Source organism: Podarcis vaucheri (genome assembly GCF_965113315.1).
Source record: "Podarcis vaucheri genome assembly, chromosome: 4".
Taxonomy (NCBI): Eukaryota; Metazoa; Chordata; class Lepidosauria; order Squamata; family Lacertidae; genus Podarcis; species Podarcis vaucheri.
In genome coordinates, this window is record NC_138762.1 from 103,809,717 (window position 1) to 103,824,403 (window position 14,687).

The following is a 14,687-nucleotide window of genomic DNA, read 5'->3' on the forward strand; positions in this document are numbered from 1 at the left end:
TGATCCCCTGAGGAATCTGTGGGTCAGACGTTCGTTGGAATCTGGAGGCAGAAGTATCTCCTTGGGACTCAGGATAGCCTTTTAGAACAACACAAGATGGACTAGGGCATTAATCCATCTTGGAGCTGCAGTTGCCAGAGGGTTCAGATGCCGAGGATTCCTGGTCGAGGGCGATTGTCCTCTTGAGTCAAAACCAGGACAGCCACCATTTATAGATTTCAAACTCCCACCAGATCTGTTGTTAGACACCAGCTTAATAAAACTAGGAGACGTCAGTAATTTGTGCTTTTGTAACTTGGACACTTGACAGCTATAACGCACACCACATATAGCTTGTGTAGATTGTGGTGGCCTTCCTCCAGCTCCTGCAGTGATACTGTGACTTTCAGAAATGCTAACTGTGTTGAATGTTACATATATTTGTTACTTGTTGCTTTCTTTCACAATATCTGAGGTTGGTGAAGAACTTTGTCTTGTTTACAGCATCACATGATTTAAATATCCCCAGTGCACCAGAGACTGCGTACTCTTGCCATTTGGTTCCTGTTTGCACCGCATTGACCTCTCCCACATTAAACAGGCTCCCCTTAAACTTGCCCACATTTCAGTGTTCAGCGCCCTTTCCAGGTGAAAGTTCCAGATAAGAATGGAGGGATGTTTTGCTTTATTACTCTGCATGCTTGTTTGCTAGAAAAGGAACCTTAGAACTGAAAACATTCCCATTCGAGATATGATACTTGCTTAGTGATGGTTTCACGATGACTTCAGGCAGGTGATGATCAAAAAAGCCTGGGCAGCAGCAAAGTGACTGCAGTCTCCAATTCAGGAGCCAGCACATTCATGCTAAGCTGTGGTTTGGCTATAGGTAACACGCAAGTTCAATCTGTGTCTGTGTAGGGCCATTCTGTAGTAGTCTCTTCAAATAAATGATGACGCAGTCATATCTGCTCATAATGGCCTTTAGCCTTTGTCTGCTAGTACATCTCTTAGGAAACTGAAAATCCCTATGAAGCTGCCCTGCTTTATGTATGTATTTATTTAAAATTGGTTTCCTTCCAAAATATGTAAGCAATATGAGTGGCAACAATAAGCACTCCACCCTGAATACACTTACATACCTACAGGAAAACTAAATAGTAAAAGATCAAAGCCAGCTGAATTTTTCAACTTCCATAATCCAGAAATGAGGGGTGCTAAAAGGTTGTAATGTGACTTGGGAATTCAAAAGATATTTTGGTTAAATTGACATAATTTGATTTTGCTTGGTACGTAAAATGTGTGTAAAATTGCATAGAAATCATTTTAAATGATTGCCAAGTGCTTGCAGTTGTATATTTATATAGTTTCTATTATCCATTATTAATATTACTTAGTATTACCTGACATTTTCAGAAGGTGAAATTAAAATTCTTTGGTTTTCTAAAGGCAGCTTCTGTGCTTCTTACCAAGATAAATGTCGTCCAAGCACAAAAATAATAATAGCAGAATTGAATTCCTCACACACAAAAACATGTTTTTAAGACCCCTCGCTGAATAATTTTTTTAAAAAAAATCCTCTAAAATGACACGCCCTAGAATGCCGGGTTCTTAATCCAATGTTGCATAACACTCAGGGTTAAAGATTTGTAAGAGAGAATTGTGGGTGGAATTCTCCTACCTGCTTGTCAATCCCCTCAAATACCAACTTTTTTTTTTTTTGGTCCAACAAAAACCAGATTTGTGGGTGGGATTTTTGGTGTGTTTCTGTGTGTGAGAGACAAGGGCAGAATGAACTAAGTACAGATTCTTATCCTTCCCACTTCTTCCCTGAAAATTCCCCTATCCCATTCACTGTCTTGCAGCAAACCTTCCTAGAAATATATATTTAATTCTAAATTCTAAACATTTTCCAGGCTAGCTAAGGGGGGGGGGGGAAATGACTGAAGCCCAAACAATGATGGGGAATATCTAAGAAGCCAGAATATTAATAACTGAGAATGATGTGCTGCCCCAAACTCCAGTAAAATATAGGTGGGAAGAGCAGCAGTTCACATTTTTAAAATCAATTTTTCAATCCTGGACCATGGACTTAAGAGATCAGTCTGATCACCCCATCCCCACACTGGAAAAAGAATAAATCTTCTCCCCACAGAATCCTGCTGGTTTAAAAGGAAACTTGTATGTATCAGTATGAGTCCCAAACTGGTTGGTTCAGGGGACAACAGTAAAGATCTATAACTTATTAAGGAGAGCTGAAGGGATAAGGAAGAGATAAGAATTAAACTGGTAGGACTGTTCTAACAAAACTGATTCTTTTGTTGGGTGTTTAAGGGACTGAAAATGGAATGTAACAGAGAAGGCAAAATCAGTGCTTGAATTACAATAGGGCTAGAAGAATAGCTAGTGTTTTTAGAAAGCTTTCCTTTGGATGGGGGGAGGCCAGGAGGGGCAAATCAAGGGCTCCCCATCCCCAGTAATTAAAACACTAGGTTAAATTAACAAATCTAACAAAGACACAAAATGGCAGCATTTCACCAGTAGTTTTGAAGTGACATAGCAGCCTTTTCTCAATTTCTGGAACAGTTTTTCACAGCTACCTAGATTATTATGAGCTTGTTTGCAGCGCTCTTAAGTGTTAGATTATTGGTTATCTGGGTACTTTGTGTCTTTTCATTTTTCCTCCCATATATAAGATATATTAGCTTGTACAGTTGTTTTTGTCTTTTAGTAAACAGAAATGGATACAATTGAACCACTTTTGCGTTGTATTAATTTCAGTGGGAGAATTAAGCACATGCTTCACTCTCTTGTTGAAATCAGTAGGACTGAAATGTGCTTGCAGTTGTTTGAAATCATGTGTAGTTTGCTTACTTTGGCTTTATTTATCTGTGCCCTTTGATTTTTTAAAATATCTATACCTCACTTTTCTTCCAAACAGTTCAGAGCAGAGTTCAGGAAAGCTTACCAGCGGTTCTCAACCTGTGGGTCCCCAGATGTTGTTGGACTACAACTCCCATCATCCCTGAGCTCTGGTCTTGCTAGCTAGGGAGTGATGGGAGTTGTAGTTCAGGATCAGACCTGCATCCTCTGAGTTTCCTACAGGACACTTAAAAACAAAAATCCCCTTTTGGATTTCAGCAATGACAGTTTAAAAAAGAGAAGAGAGCTATTCATCACCCAACAACCACTAAGATTGAGCAATAATCAATCATTCAACTGAGCAATTGTGTACTGGGCTCAGTCGTGTTTCTGGGCTCAGTTAAGAGTGCTGGTTTCGATCTTTAAAGCTCTTATTTATTTGGGATAGAGTTATTTGAAGAACCGTCTGTACCCATATGAACCTGCCCAGGCCTTAAAATCTGCCGCAGAGGAACTGCTTATAAGCTTGCCAGTAAGGTCAGTTCAGTTGACAGGCACAAGAGACAGGGTCCTTTCTATGTTTCCCACCAGATTATGAACTCTCCAGATTGTAAGAAGGATTTGAAAGCCCAATTGTTTGAAAGCTGTTACTTTAATATCCTATTATTGACTGGATCAAATTTCTGTTTTGCTCCTTTATTTATTTTCACCAGCCCATGTTTTTAAATACTTGCTTGTAATGCTGCTTTTGAAATGTTATTTTTTGAATGTTAATGTGGTTTATATGGGATGTAAGCTGTCTTGGGTGGGCTGTGCCCAAAGGCTGGCCTATAAATAACTTTATATAAGTTATGTTTGTTTAAATCTTAGAGCCAGGGTGTTGTAGTGGTTAGAGCATTAGACTGGGACCATTGGAGACTGGGTTCAAATCTCCAGTCAGCCATGTTGGTCACTTGGGTGACCTTGGGCCAGTCACTGCTTCTCAGCCTAACCTATGTGAGTACAGGGTAGAGTACAGGGTCAGGTTTAAGGTGCTGGTTTTGACCTTTAAAGCTCTATGAGGCCTAGGAGCCACAAACCTACGGGACCACCTCTCCGTGTATGCCCCACGGAGGACCTTAAGCTCCACAAATGATAACACTTTGGAGGTCCCAAGCCTCAAGGAGGTTAGATTGGTCTCAACTAAGGCCAGGGCCTTTTCAGTACTGGCCCCGACTTGGTGGAACTCTCTGTCACAAGAGACTAGGGCCCTGCGGGACTTGACATCTTTCTGCAGGGCCTGCAAGACAGAGCTGTTCCGCCTGGCCTTTGGTTTGGACTCAGTCTGACCCTTATATTTCGCTCCCCTTATTGTTTTGCTCTATGGACTATTTTTAAGATGAGGCTGCATTTTAAATTGTATTTTAACCTGTATTTTAAATTGGGGTTTTTTTTCCTATTATGTTTTTATCGTGATTTTACTGGTGTTAGCCACCCTGAGCCCGGCTCTGGCCAGGGACGGCAGGGTATAAATTATTATTATTATTATTATTATTATTATTATTATTATTATTATCATTATTATTACTACTACTACTACTATCTTGTAAGGATTAAAAAAATAATAATGACTGTGTCTGACATGGGCCCCTTGAGCACCTTAGATGGAAGGTGGGGTGATCTTAATCACATCAAATTGAATGGTTCTTTCCCATTTCTGTTGCTTACATTAATGACGTGACTCTTTCCCCCTTGCTTTTACGGGCAAGGCATTCTTTACTTTTGCTGCTGCCATTGCCATTTGTGGTGACAGAGCTGATTTCAGTGGCCTCCTCCTCCTCCTGCCATTTTATTTCCCCCGTTATATTGTGCCTGGGTATTCAATTGTGTTTAATAGTGCAATGAAAACAAATCCCATTTGTATCCCGTTAGTAAGTGATTGCGTTCATTCTGTAACAAATGACATTTGAAGTGAAGGCTTCCCGTTGAGTTTGATTTTTCATTTGTTTTGAATGAATGCCCATCCCTAGTCATTGCTCCTGTCCCGTGAAAATAATGGTGGAAGTTATTTTGCATCCCACATTCTGTATATATCTCACATTAGCTAGACCATAGCCATGTAATAATACCGAAAGTGTTTACCACAAGAAAAGCATTAAATAATAGAAGGTCTTCTTTGTCCAGAACACCAGTCTTCATGGTAAAACTACCAGTTACAACTGTATATGATTCATACCTCTGGGTGTCCCACCTTCCTGCCAGCTTCCTTTGGGCTTAGTGAATTCTGGAGCATTGGTGCATTAGATATGAGTGGATTGTGCCCTCATGCAGCCACATATCACCCGCTATCAGAGAAGCCTGTTGCTTGTTTTTATGAGTGGTTGCATTTGGACATTATGCTATTCCACAATTTACTGTTGCTCCAGCCTCCCTTCCTTCAGAACAGCCGTGAGGATGAAATCAGAAATGTTCACTTCTGTTTTCACCTACTGCCGTTTAGAATTACCACAGTTTTGTGTTCAGCAGTCACACAAAACTGTAGTTATTTCAGAGGAGATAGTGAAAGCTTCCAGTTTGTAATGGCTGTTGGAGAGGATTTTGGGTGGTGCAGGGAGTGTACAGTCATACTTCGGGTTACAGATGCTTCGGGTTGTGTGATTTCAGGTTGCGCACCGCGCCAAACCTGGAAATACCGGAATGGGTTACTTCCAGGTTTTGGCACTTGCACATGCACAGAAGCTCTAAATCGCGCTTTGCGCATGCGCAGACGCACCAACTCACAACCTGCGTGTGCACAGACACACGCTGTGGGTTGCGAATGTGATTCCTGCATGGATCACATTCGCAACCCAAGCATCACTGTACAAGTTTAGACATCTGTCCAAACCAGGCCTCTAATGTGAGCTTCCCATCTTCAAATCAGAAGGTGCGCCTACTTACTCTTTTACCTTCTAAAACTAAACTTGGGGGGAGATATATGCGGATGTCTCCAATTTTAGATAAAAATGTGTGCACCTAAGCTCTCAGAAATTTGGAAAGCACTAGTTTAGAAGTATATCGCCCATACTTGGGACATACTCCCAAGCAAATTTTCATCAGGTTGCAGTTCTTAATCCATAGCACCTTTTGTGTTTTTCATTGTTCAGTACATTAGAATTCATGCAGCGTAATAGCCTCCATGTAGGGTTGCCATATTTCAAAATGTAAAATTCCGCTGTTTCCGCTGCTTTTTTTCATCGCATTGCCATATATTCGGGTTTTCCCTGAAGCAATTTTTACATCCAAAAACCATGCTACCCTATAATATCTTCCATATCTCCCATGTAGTTTCCAGTGGCTTAATGCATGCCTCCTTCAGAAAAATATCATGGAATATTCCAAGCAGATAGGCATGAGGTTTTGCGGACCAGTTGCAAGTTGTTGTTGCTGCTGCTGCTACTGTTTTAAATGGCATAACTGTTTGTTTTTGCCATTGAATGAATCCCATTTCCTTGCCAATAGTGCAGATGATCAGAATTCTTTCAGAATCATAGATACCTTAGAATCATAGAATTGGAAGGGACGTTTCATACATTGCAAATTCAGACGGAAGAAGATTACTTAGTTAATGCAGGAGTCTGGTTCTGAAATACTTATTGTTGAAACTTGTACGCCTTAGACTACTGTTTTCTGCGAAATCGCTACGTTTAAATTCTCAACTAAAATGCTTTACATTTTCATCGGTGTGTCAAAAAGCAAACGTGGTCCGGTATTTCACTTCAGTGCCGATATCATTTTATTATTATTCATAAAGTGCCTGTCATGATGCTTCATTATTTCTGCCTTTTCCATCAGAGCTGCTGAAATTCTGAATTTGTGAATTTCTGCATAAACTCTGCCAACCTGAGAAATAAATTTTTTAAACTAGGTCACAGGGCCTCCCCATAATACCTCCTTGGCAAGCATGCAGAATAGGATCCTGGCCACTACCCAGAATGGGAATCTGGCATGCTTCCTGTTTTTTACCCATCCCAGGTCCCAGCTCATAATTTACCTTGCGCTTCAAGCTCAAGTAAATTCCTCACAAGAGCTTTGGGCTGGAATGGAACTGGAAGCAAGACAACCTTCCATACTCTGCAATAGCTGGAGCACAGTGGAGCACTAAGAGAAAAAGGTGGGACTTATACTGACCTTGCAGGAATTGTGCCCTTATATTCCTAATTTTGGTTATCTGGTTCGCAAGTGTAGTCCTGCTCCTAGCAGATTAAATGGAGTGGGTCTACTCTATGTAGGACTTAGTTGACGACAACCCTAAATCCTAACAGCAAATGTAGTTGCAATAAATGTCAGGTGTTTCCATTGAAAAAGAAGTCATAGCTATCATTTTTTAAAAACACTTTAAATTACCCAGTGATGGACTCTGTCCCTGTAAGATTAAATCCACCACTGTTTCAGTGCTGCTCTGGGTGAATTTCAGGTGGAAGAATGCAAAATCTTAGGTGTAGGCTGTCTGTGCTTGTTGTTGGGGCTGTGGTTTTTTCCCCCCTGTACGTTCCCCTCCCTGTTGTCTACCCCCCTCTGACGTTCTTTGGGGTATCTTAAAATTGCTAATTGTCTGTGTTCAATTTCCAGAGAGAGCATGTGGGGCTGTGCCAGGTCAGCTGTTAACACTTTTCGTTTTTTCAACTCCAGGTATGAAGTATTTTATTGTGCATTATATAATGTTGATATTGTGTACTTGAAATTTCTGGGAAGCAGTTTGCTTCTGGTTGATTTCCCTCTGTCACGTGGCTGACCACTGCAAAATAAAGCCAAGGATTTCTGGAGGGAAGGTGCAAAGTCAGCCCTTCTGTATTTTGCTCCATTGTTTCCCTCTTCACCAGAAAGCGGGTGTGGGGGCCACTGGTACCCTAAAATCTCTAAGGGATCCAACATTATATCCTCCCGATATTGTTGGACTACAATTCCCCAGCCAGCCTGGCCACTGATCAGGTGTGGTGAGGGCACCCAAGAACGTTTGGGAGCCACCATTTTGGCTAGCCCTGCCTTAGATGAACAGCTTAGGATTCACCTAGTCAAAAGCAGCCCTCTGGGGCATGGTAAATATCCAATTCTTACAGCCTGCCTGAGTCTGCAGAAACAGGTGAGGGGGGCCTATTAAGCACCTGGTGGGCTACATTCATCTTGGAGGGTAGCAAGTTCTGCAGGCCTGATGTGTCAAAATTGCTGCCGTCCCAATAGGGGGCCAAACTCTGCGTCTGTGGACACTGCACACAAGTAGATTAGAGAAGGACACCTTGCTTGCCATTCAGCTCACATTCAGTATTTTTATCACCAGGTTCACAACACTTATAATTCTTCCATTTGCACTTCATCTGCCTACCAGAGGGCTGCTTCGCACATCGTGCATGATTGCCATTGAGAAAGCAAATACTATGTATTTCTGTCCGCATGGGAAGTCAGTTGTGTGAAGCATGTCCAGCAGGGATTGGGCTGGTTTCCACCATGCCAGCAAAAGCCTTTGTTTTGGGATGACTTTGTTGGGATGGTTGGAACCAGTATAAATCACACAGGAGCTGCTTCGCATGAATGAATCCCTATGCAGAATAGAACCCACAGTTTGCCTTCTTGGAACAAGGGAAGCTGTCTGCCAGACCCTTGCTCCATCAGTCTGTCTACACCAGGGGTAGTCAACCTTTTTATACCTACTGCCCACTAATGCCTCTTTCTTGATGGTAAAATTGCCTTACCGCCCGCCAGTGCTCGATGGAAGGAGGATTCAGCGCATGCCGTAGAACCCCCTCCCGCCCACCTAGAATCCTGAAACACCCACTAGTGGGCGGTAGGGACCAGGCTGACAACCCCTGGTCTACACAATGGATGACTTGCTTGTTGACCTCCAGATGTGGTTGGACTCCAGGTCCCATCAACCATTGCCAACATGGCCAGTGGTCAAGGATAATGGGAGTTGGACTTCCAACAACCTCTGGAGCAACGCAGGTTCTCCACTCCTGGTCTCCATTGACTGGAAGCAGTTCTTCAGGGTTTCGGAGATGAGGCTTTCTCAGTCCTGCCTGGGGATGCCAAAGACCAAGCCCAGATCCTTTCACATGCAGAGCATGTGTGCTCTGCCACTGAACTTTGGCCCTTTCCTGTGGTGGCAGCAATGTCCCTGGCACAAAGTATGAAGTGTGGGCCTTAGCCAGGTGTTGTCCCCCGTGAATCTGTGCCCCTTAACCTTTACTCTGTATTCATTGAAACTGATGTCATCATATGTGCTTGACTTCCCAGGAGATCAGTAAGACCCAAAAGTGCTGCAGTCTTGGTGCTGAATCTATCATGCTAGAAAGCCAGACCCGCACCTAAGGTTACACAAGCAGTGGCTCAGTTTTAAAAGTGAAGCCTGCTGTGTAGAACACCACATAGGCAAACTCGGCCCTCCAGATGTTTTGGGACTACAATTCCCATCATCCCTGACCACTGGTCCTGTTAGCTAGGGATCATGGGAGTTGTAGTCCCAAAACATCTGGAGGGCCAAGTCTGCCTATGCCTGACATAGGTGAATTATTTCAGTCTGGCTGGCATCGTGCTTTGACCTTGTAGAATTGCTCTTCTACTTAAGCCGGTTTAATCCATTTGTGGCCACTGGGGTGCAAGGACTTGCATGGTCCTTAGGAATCCAGACTTGCAACTTCAACAGCTGCAGAGATTGCAACAGAACCTGGCCACACATGCGGACAGCATACAGACAATTGCAGGTGCTTACTGACATACACGGAAGCCAAGTGTCAGTTTTGGTGTTTGGTGCTTTTGTACTTCCGTAGCTTGGAGTGTTGCAAGCAGCAACATAACTTCAGGTGACTGCAGATGCCTGTAACTGTTGACATGTTTCTTGCCTTTTGATGCTTTAAATGACAATGCGCTGACTGCAGTATTGGCTGTCAGGTTAAGGTCCAATGAATGTTCAGTTTAAATCCAGGTCAAAGAGGAACAGCTGTATGTATAAACTTCTAGCCCACATTAGAGTAGAAACATGAGAATTGAGACAGTGAAATTTTGTTGATTCACCATCCATGTTAGTCCGTCATAGCTGGCCACAAGGAGGTATTATTGAAGCATGCTTAGAAGTTCTAGAGTCTCTCTCATCCACACACACATAAATCTATCTTATCTATCTAAATCTATATAGCTCTCTCATTTGTACACATACATACATACATACATACATGCATGCATACATCTTTTCCCCCGGTTGGGGAGAGAATTTGTGTTTTCTCTTTGAGACCCAAGCTGCAGTCAAAGCCACATATGCAAAGAAGGGATCTGTAGAAGAAAAACAGCAAGAGTTTAACTCTTCTCCCTTGTAGGAAACCTGCCCCCCCCCAATTCTGTTGCCATGTGTGTGTTCACCATGTTGATTGGAGAAAAGCAGCTGAAAGATGTCGCAGGGAGAAAGTAGCAGGCAGAAGACTAGATGAAGAGTCCATCCATCAGCTCTTCTCTGCAGAATGACACGTACATGCTTTCAGCAGAGAATAAGCAAATATTTGGCCTCGTTAAGAGCTAGTTGCAAGGTCCATACTGCTAGGGGCACTAGCTCTTGAGAAAGTGAAAGGACATTTTGTGTTGCTTTGCTTGGATGTGGCTGGTTGTCATCCTTCAAGTAATGGGTGCTCTGCTAATATCAGGTGCTTTGATATGGATGGATCACATGAAAACTGGCAAATGTGTTCAATGGTGCTGTGCTCCTGTCAGAGAGTTTTCAGTGGGTCTTGATTGATAAGTTGTTGACCCTACCCAGTTCTGTATGAGTCATCTTGGAGAATCTGTTACTTTCAGTGTGCTGAAAGTACAGTTTTGTTTTGCTATCCTTAAAACGCTGGTCTGCCCTATTCTTTCTTAATGTCTTCTGCTTCATCATTTTTGGGGTCAGACTTGCAAAAACTCAATGTAGCTAAAACTAGAATTATGCTCATGGGTGTAACATGCCTTTCTGATGCCATGTCTAATGTGCAGTAGCCATCCTTTAGTGGAGAATGAACAACAGGTAGTTAGAACTGCTACAGATGTACCTGGAACGTGTTCTTTACATGCTCCCATGACTTCTGAAATATAGTTTCTCCTTTCTTCTTGACCATGCAGCTTCAATGCCCTTCCAGAGCAATATTTTGGAGGTCCCAGGCCACAAGATGGTTAAATTGGTCTCAACTAGGGCCAGGGCCTTTTCCGTACTGGCCCCGACTTGGTGGAACGCTCTGTCACAAGAGATTAGGGCCCTGCGGGATTTGACATCTTTCTGCAGGGCCTGTAAGACAGAGCTGTTCCGCCTGGCCTTTGGTTTGGACTCGGTCTGACCCTTAAGTTTCCCTCCCCTTATGGTCTTGATTTATCAGCTACTTTTAAAATGAGGCTGCATTTTAAATGGCATTTTAACCTGTATTTTAATTTTTTCCCCTTCCCTTATTATGTTTTTTACTGTGATTTTATTGGTGTTAGCTGCCCTGAGCCTGGCTCTGGTCAGGGAGGGTGGGGTATAAATAAAAATTATTATTATTATTATTATTATTATTATTATTATTATTATTATTATAAGAAGCTAAATGAATATGTTAGATAATTATTATTATTTTTAACAGTTCACCAAGTAGGGCAGCGAAGTAGGTGATTTGCAGAGTTATATGGTTAGATGTGGACTACTGATTTATTACGAACGTTTGTCATTATGGAGGAGGGTTTCATGAGCAGGAATTGCATTGCAACGACCCTCAGGGACCGCAATGTGTACCCATACATTGCACACATGCCTGTCAATTTAAGACTGGCTGGGTCTCCCAGTGTCAGGGGCGATGGGCGGATTTTGCCCTAACCACAGCTATCGTTTCCAAGTATAGTAGATCACTATCCTCCATAAGAATGGCAAATATTGATTTATGGAAGAAAGCAAAGAGTAGCAATCTGGGATGAAGGGCTTAGGCAGGTGTCCTTGTGATATTGTTTGAGACACATGCTCAAGATTTTTTCTTTCAGCAACCTTAACCAGACGCAAAATTTAGTTACTTGTTTTGGGAAAGTTTTGCTGATTTTATCTGTGTTTTTATGTACACTTGTTTTTTAACAGTTTTGCTGGTTTTATGTATACAGTGGTGCCTCGCAAGACGAAATTAATTCGTTCCGCAAGTTTTTTCTTCTTGCGAGTTTTTCGTCTTGCGAAGCACGGTTTCTCATAGGAATGCATTGAAAATCAATCAATGCGTTCCTATGGAAACCGCCTTCAGACCAGGTCCGGGGACAGTCTGTCCCCTGACCTCTTCTGAAGGCTGGGGGGTGGGGGGACAAGGGCTTTTCTTCCCACCGCCAGCCTTCAGAAGGCTGTTCTGAAGGCTGGCGGTGGGAAGAAAAGCCCTTCTCCCCACCTCCCGCCCCGCAAGCTCCAGGGACAGGAGCCCTTTGCTGCCGACCGCCAGCATTTTAAAAGAGGTCCCCGGAGATTTCCCTATGGGCTTTCTTCTTGCGAAACAAGCCCATAGGGAAATTTGTTTTGCGAAGCACCTCCAAAACGGAAAACTCTTTCGTCTTGTGAATTTTTCGTTTTGCGAGGCATTCGTCTTGCGAGGCACCACTGTAATTACATTCTGTGCACAGCTTAGAGAGTTTCCTACATGTTTCTGAATAAATCAACGGACCTATTTCCTACCCCCCTTGCCCCAAGTGACCGCTAGCTTTTGAGAAGCAAGGTTGCTCCTATCTGCAGAGACCCACACTAGGGCTGATTATTTTTTTTAACGTATGATAATGAATCCCCAATCAATGCTTTATAAATGTCACCAAGTTCATATTGCTCCTTCACCCTTTCTGCTCTCTGCCTGGCATTCATTTGGCTCTTGCAGCCTCCTTTTCTTTCTGATTCTCCTTTGGCCACACAGCAAGCTCCCTTTTGCCAGATGGGTTGTGCTTGGCAGCTGGAAAATCCAGGTGCCAAATTCTAGAATGTAGCTTTTGCACGTTGACATGAGGGCCTGTTGTTGCCACCTTAGATCACAGCTTGGCTTACTCTCTGACTGGCAGCTGTGGAGCAGCCTTTAGGGTTTCATGTAAGGGGGAAATGGTTGTGGGTTGGATGTGTTGCTTGGCTTGAATGATCTTGTTAAATACTATTTTCTAAGACTAAGGTGAAATTACTGGCATTTTGTCTCATTCATGTGTGTGTGTGTGTGTGTATTCTGCTGTTGTTCACACTGACAATGCTTACCTTTTTCAACACCCTTGTTAAATTATTATTATTATTATTATTATTATTATTATTATTATTATTATTATTAATTTCTACCCTGCCCATTTGGCTGGGTTTCCTTCCCCCTCCCTGCATCCACTCATTCATGTTCATCCATGCTTTTAATTGCATGGACATTGTACTTAACATTCAGTCTGACTGTACTGACACGCTTTTTGAAAATGAATCTAACCAATTAATCAATATTGAGTGTATTTATTTATTTATTTGATTCCATTTATGAATCACTTCCCATAAGATTTCTCAAAGCCTTTTCGTAACAGAACCATCAACGATAAAAACTACGGAAAACATTTCCATATGTAAAAACAATTCTGTACATGCAAACAATTGAAAATAATTCTATATGTAAAATCAGTCAAAAGCAATCCTTTTACACTTGCCTGAGAGTAAATACTATTAAATGAAATGGTGCTTACATCTGACTAAGCATACATAAGATTGCCAAAATATACCTCTCAACCCCCTCATCTTGAATTATTGTCCAGAAAGCACAGTGGTCCCCAAGACTACAGATGTTGGACATCCCTGGATGAAATATTGTCAGTTCTGTGATGGTAGAGCCAAAGCAATATTCTACACAAATACACCCACAGTGAAAATGCAGCCATTTTTAAAGGGTTGTGTTGTGTCTCTGGAGCCGGCCTTAACAGATAATGCTACAGAATGAATGTGAGAAAGAGAATCTATTTACATTCTTCATATAGCCTTGAGTATTTTTTTTTTCTGATGAGAAGACAGGCTTCCTAGGAATGCTGTTTATCTCCATCCCTACTACACAAAAAGTCATCGGTGTGGATTTGTACGTTGCATTTTGATGTGATTAAGCATTTTAAGCCTATTGATTTCATGCTGAGGATTAATGATGCTGCATGAACAAGCATCAAGGAATAAAACGTATTTACATGCTTGATTTGAAACATGCCCCCCCTCCCTGCAAAAGACTCCAAAGAACCTGTTGCTGGATAGGAAAGAGATAGCAACAAACCAAGACGAATCGTGCAATTGTGCACCGAAAGAGACCTGAATTGACTCGTTTTAAGCATAAAGAGATCCAGGAATATGAGGGCTTGATCAGGATTGATTGCACCATCTTGGATACTTAACACCAGTGTTTGACTTACTCTGCTGGAATAAGAGATTAAAAGGATTTCATTATGTGTAACTGCGTATCGGATTTCATTATCGGTAACAGCAACTAATCAGAGAAGGATACTTAGTCACCCCTGATTAATGAGCAGGACTTTGTAACTGAAAAGTGTGCTGGCTTTAGCAACTTAACGGGCAGGACCTATAGATGTGTATATGTGTGTAAGGAAACTTTGTGTTAATTTGGAGCAGTGAAAAAGAAGACAGAGAAAGAGTTAAGCTGTGACTTGTTTATTTCAAAGGTCCCACATCCAAAGCTTCTCTTTTTAAGAAACAAATGAAAGAAACAGCTATTGGGGTTCTATTACACATGTTTGCATGTAATGGATGGTTCGGCCCTTATATTTAGCCCAAACAGCTCATTGTTTTGTGCTCTGCGATTTGCCAGTGCGAGCTTCATTGTACTATTCTCAAGTTTATTGCCCAGCCAATTGGCCATTCCAGAATCCAA

At 42.1% G+C, this 14,687-nt stretch overlaps 1 protein-coding gene across 3 annotated transcripts in view; it reads left to right on the plus strand.

Moving 5' to 3' along the window:
- The window catches only part of KLF12 (KLF transcription factor 12), a 243,577-nt gene that overhangs the window by 178,892 nt on the left and 49,998 nt on the right, over positions 1-14,687 (plus strand). For 2 of the 3 annotated variants that reach the window (XM_082221431.1, XM_082221432.1), the window contains exon 5: positions 7,429-7,488. The exons of the other annotated variant lie outside the window; for it this stretch is intronic. In XM_082221431.1, coding sequence (XP_082077557.1) covers positions 7,429-7,488 — 60 coding nt within the window. The remainder of the gene's footprint in view (positions 1-7,428; positions 7,489-14,687) is intronic. 3 annotated transcript variants of the gene reach the window in all.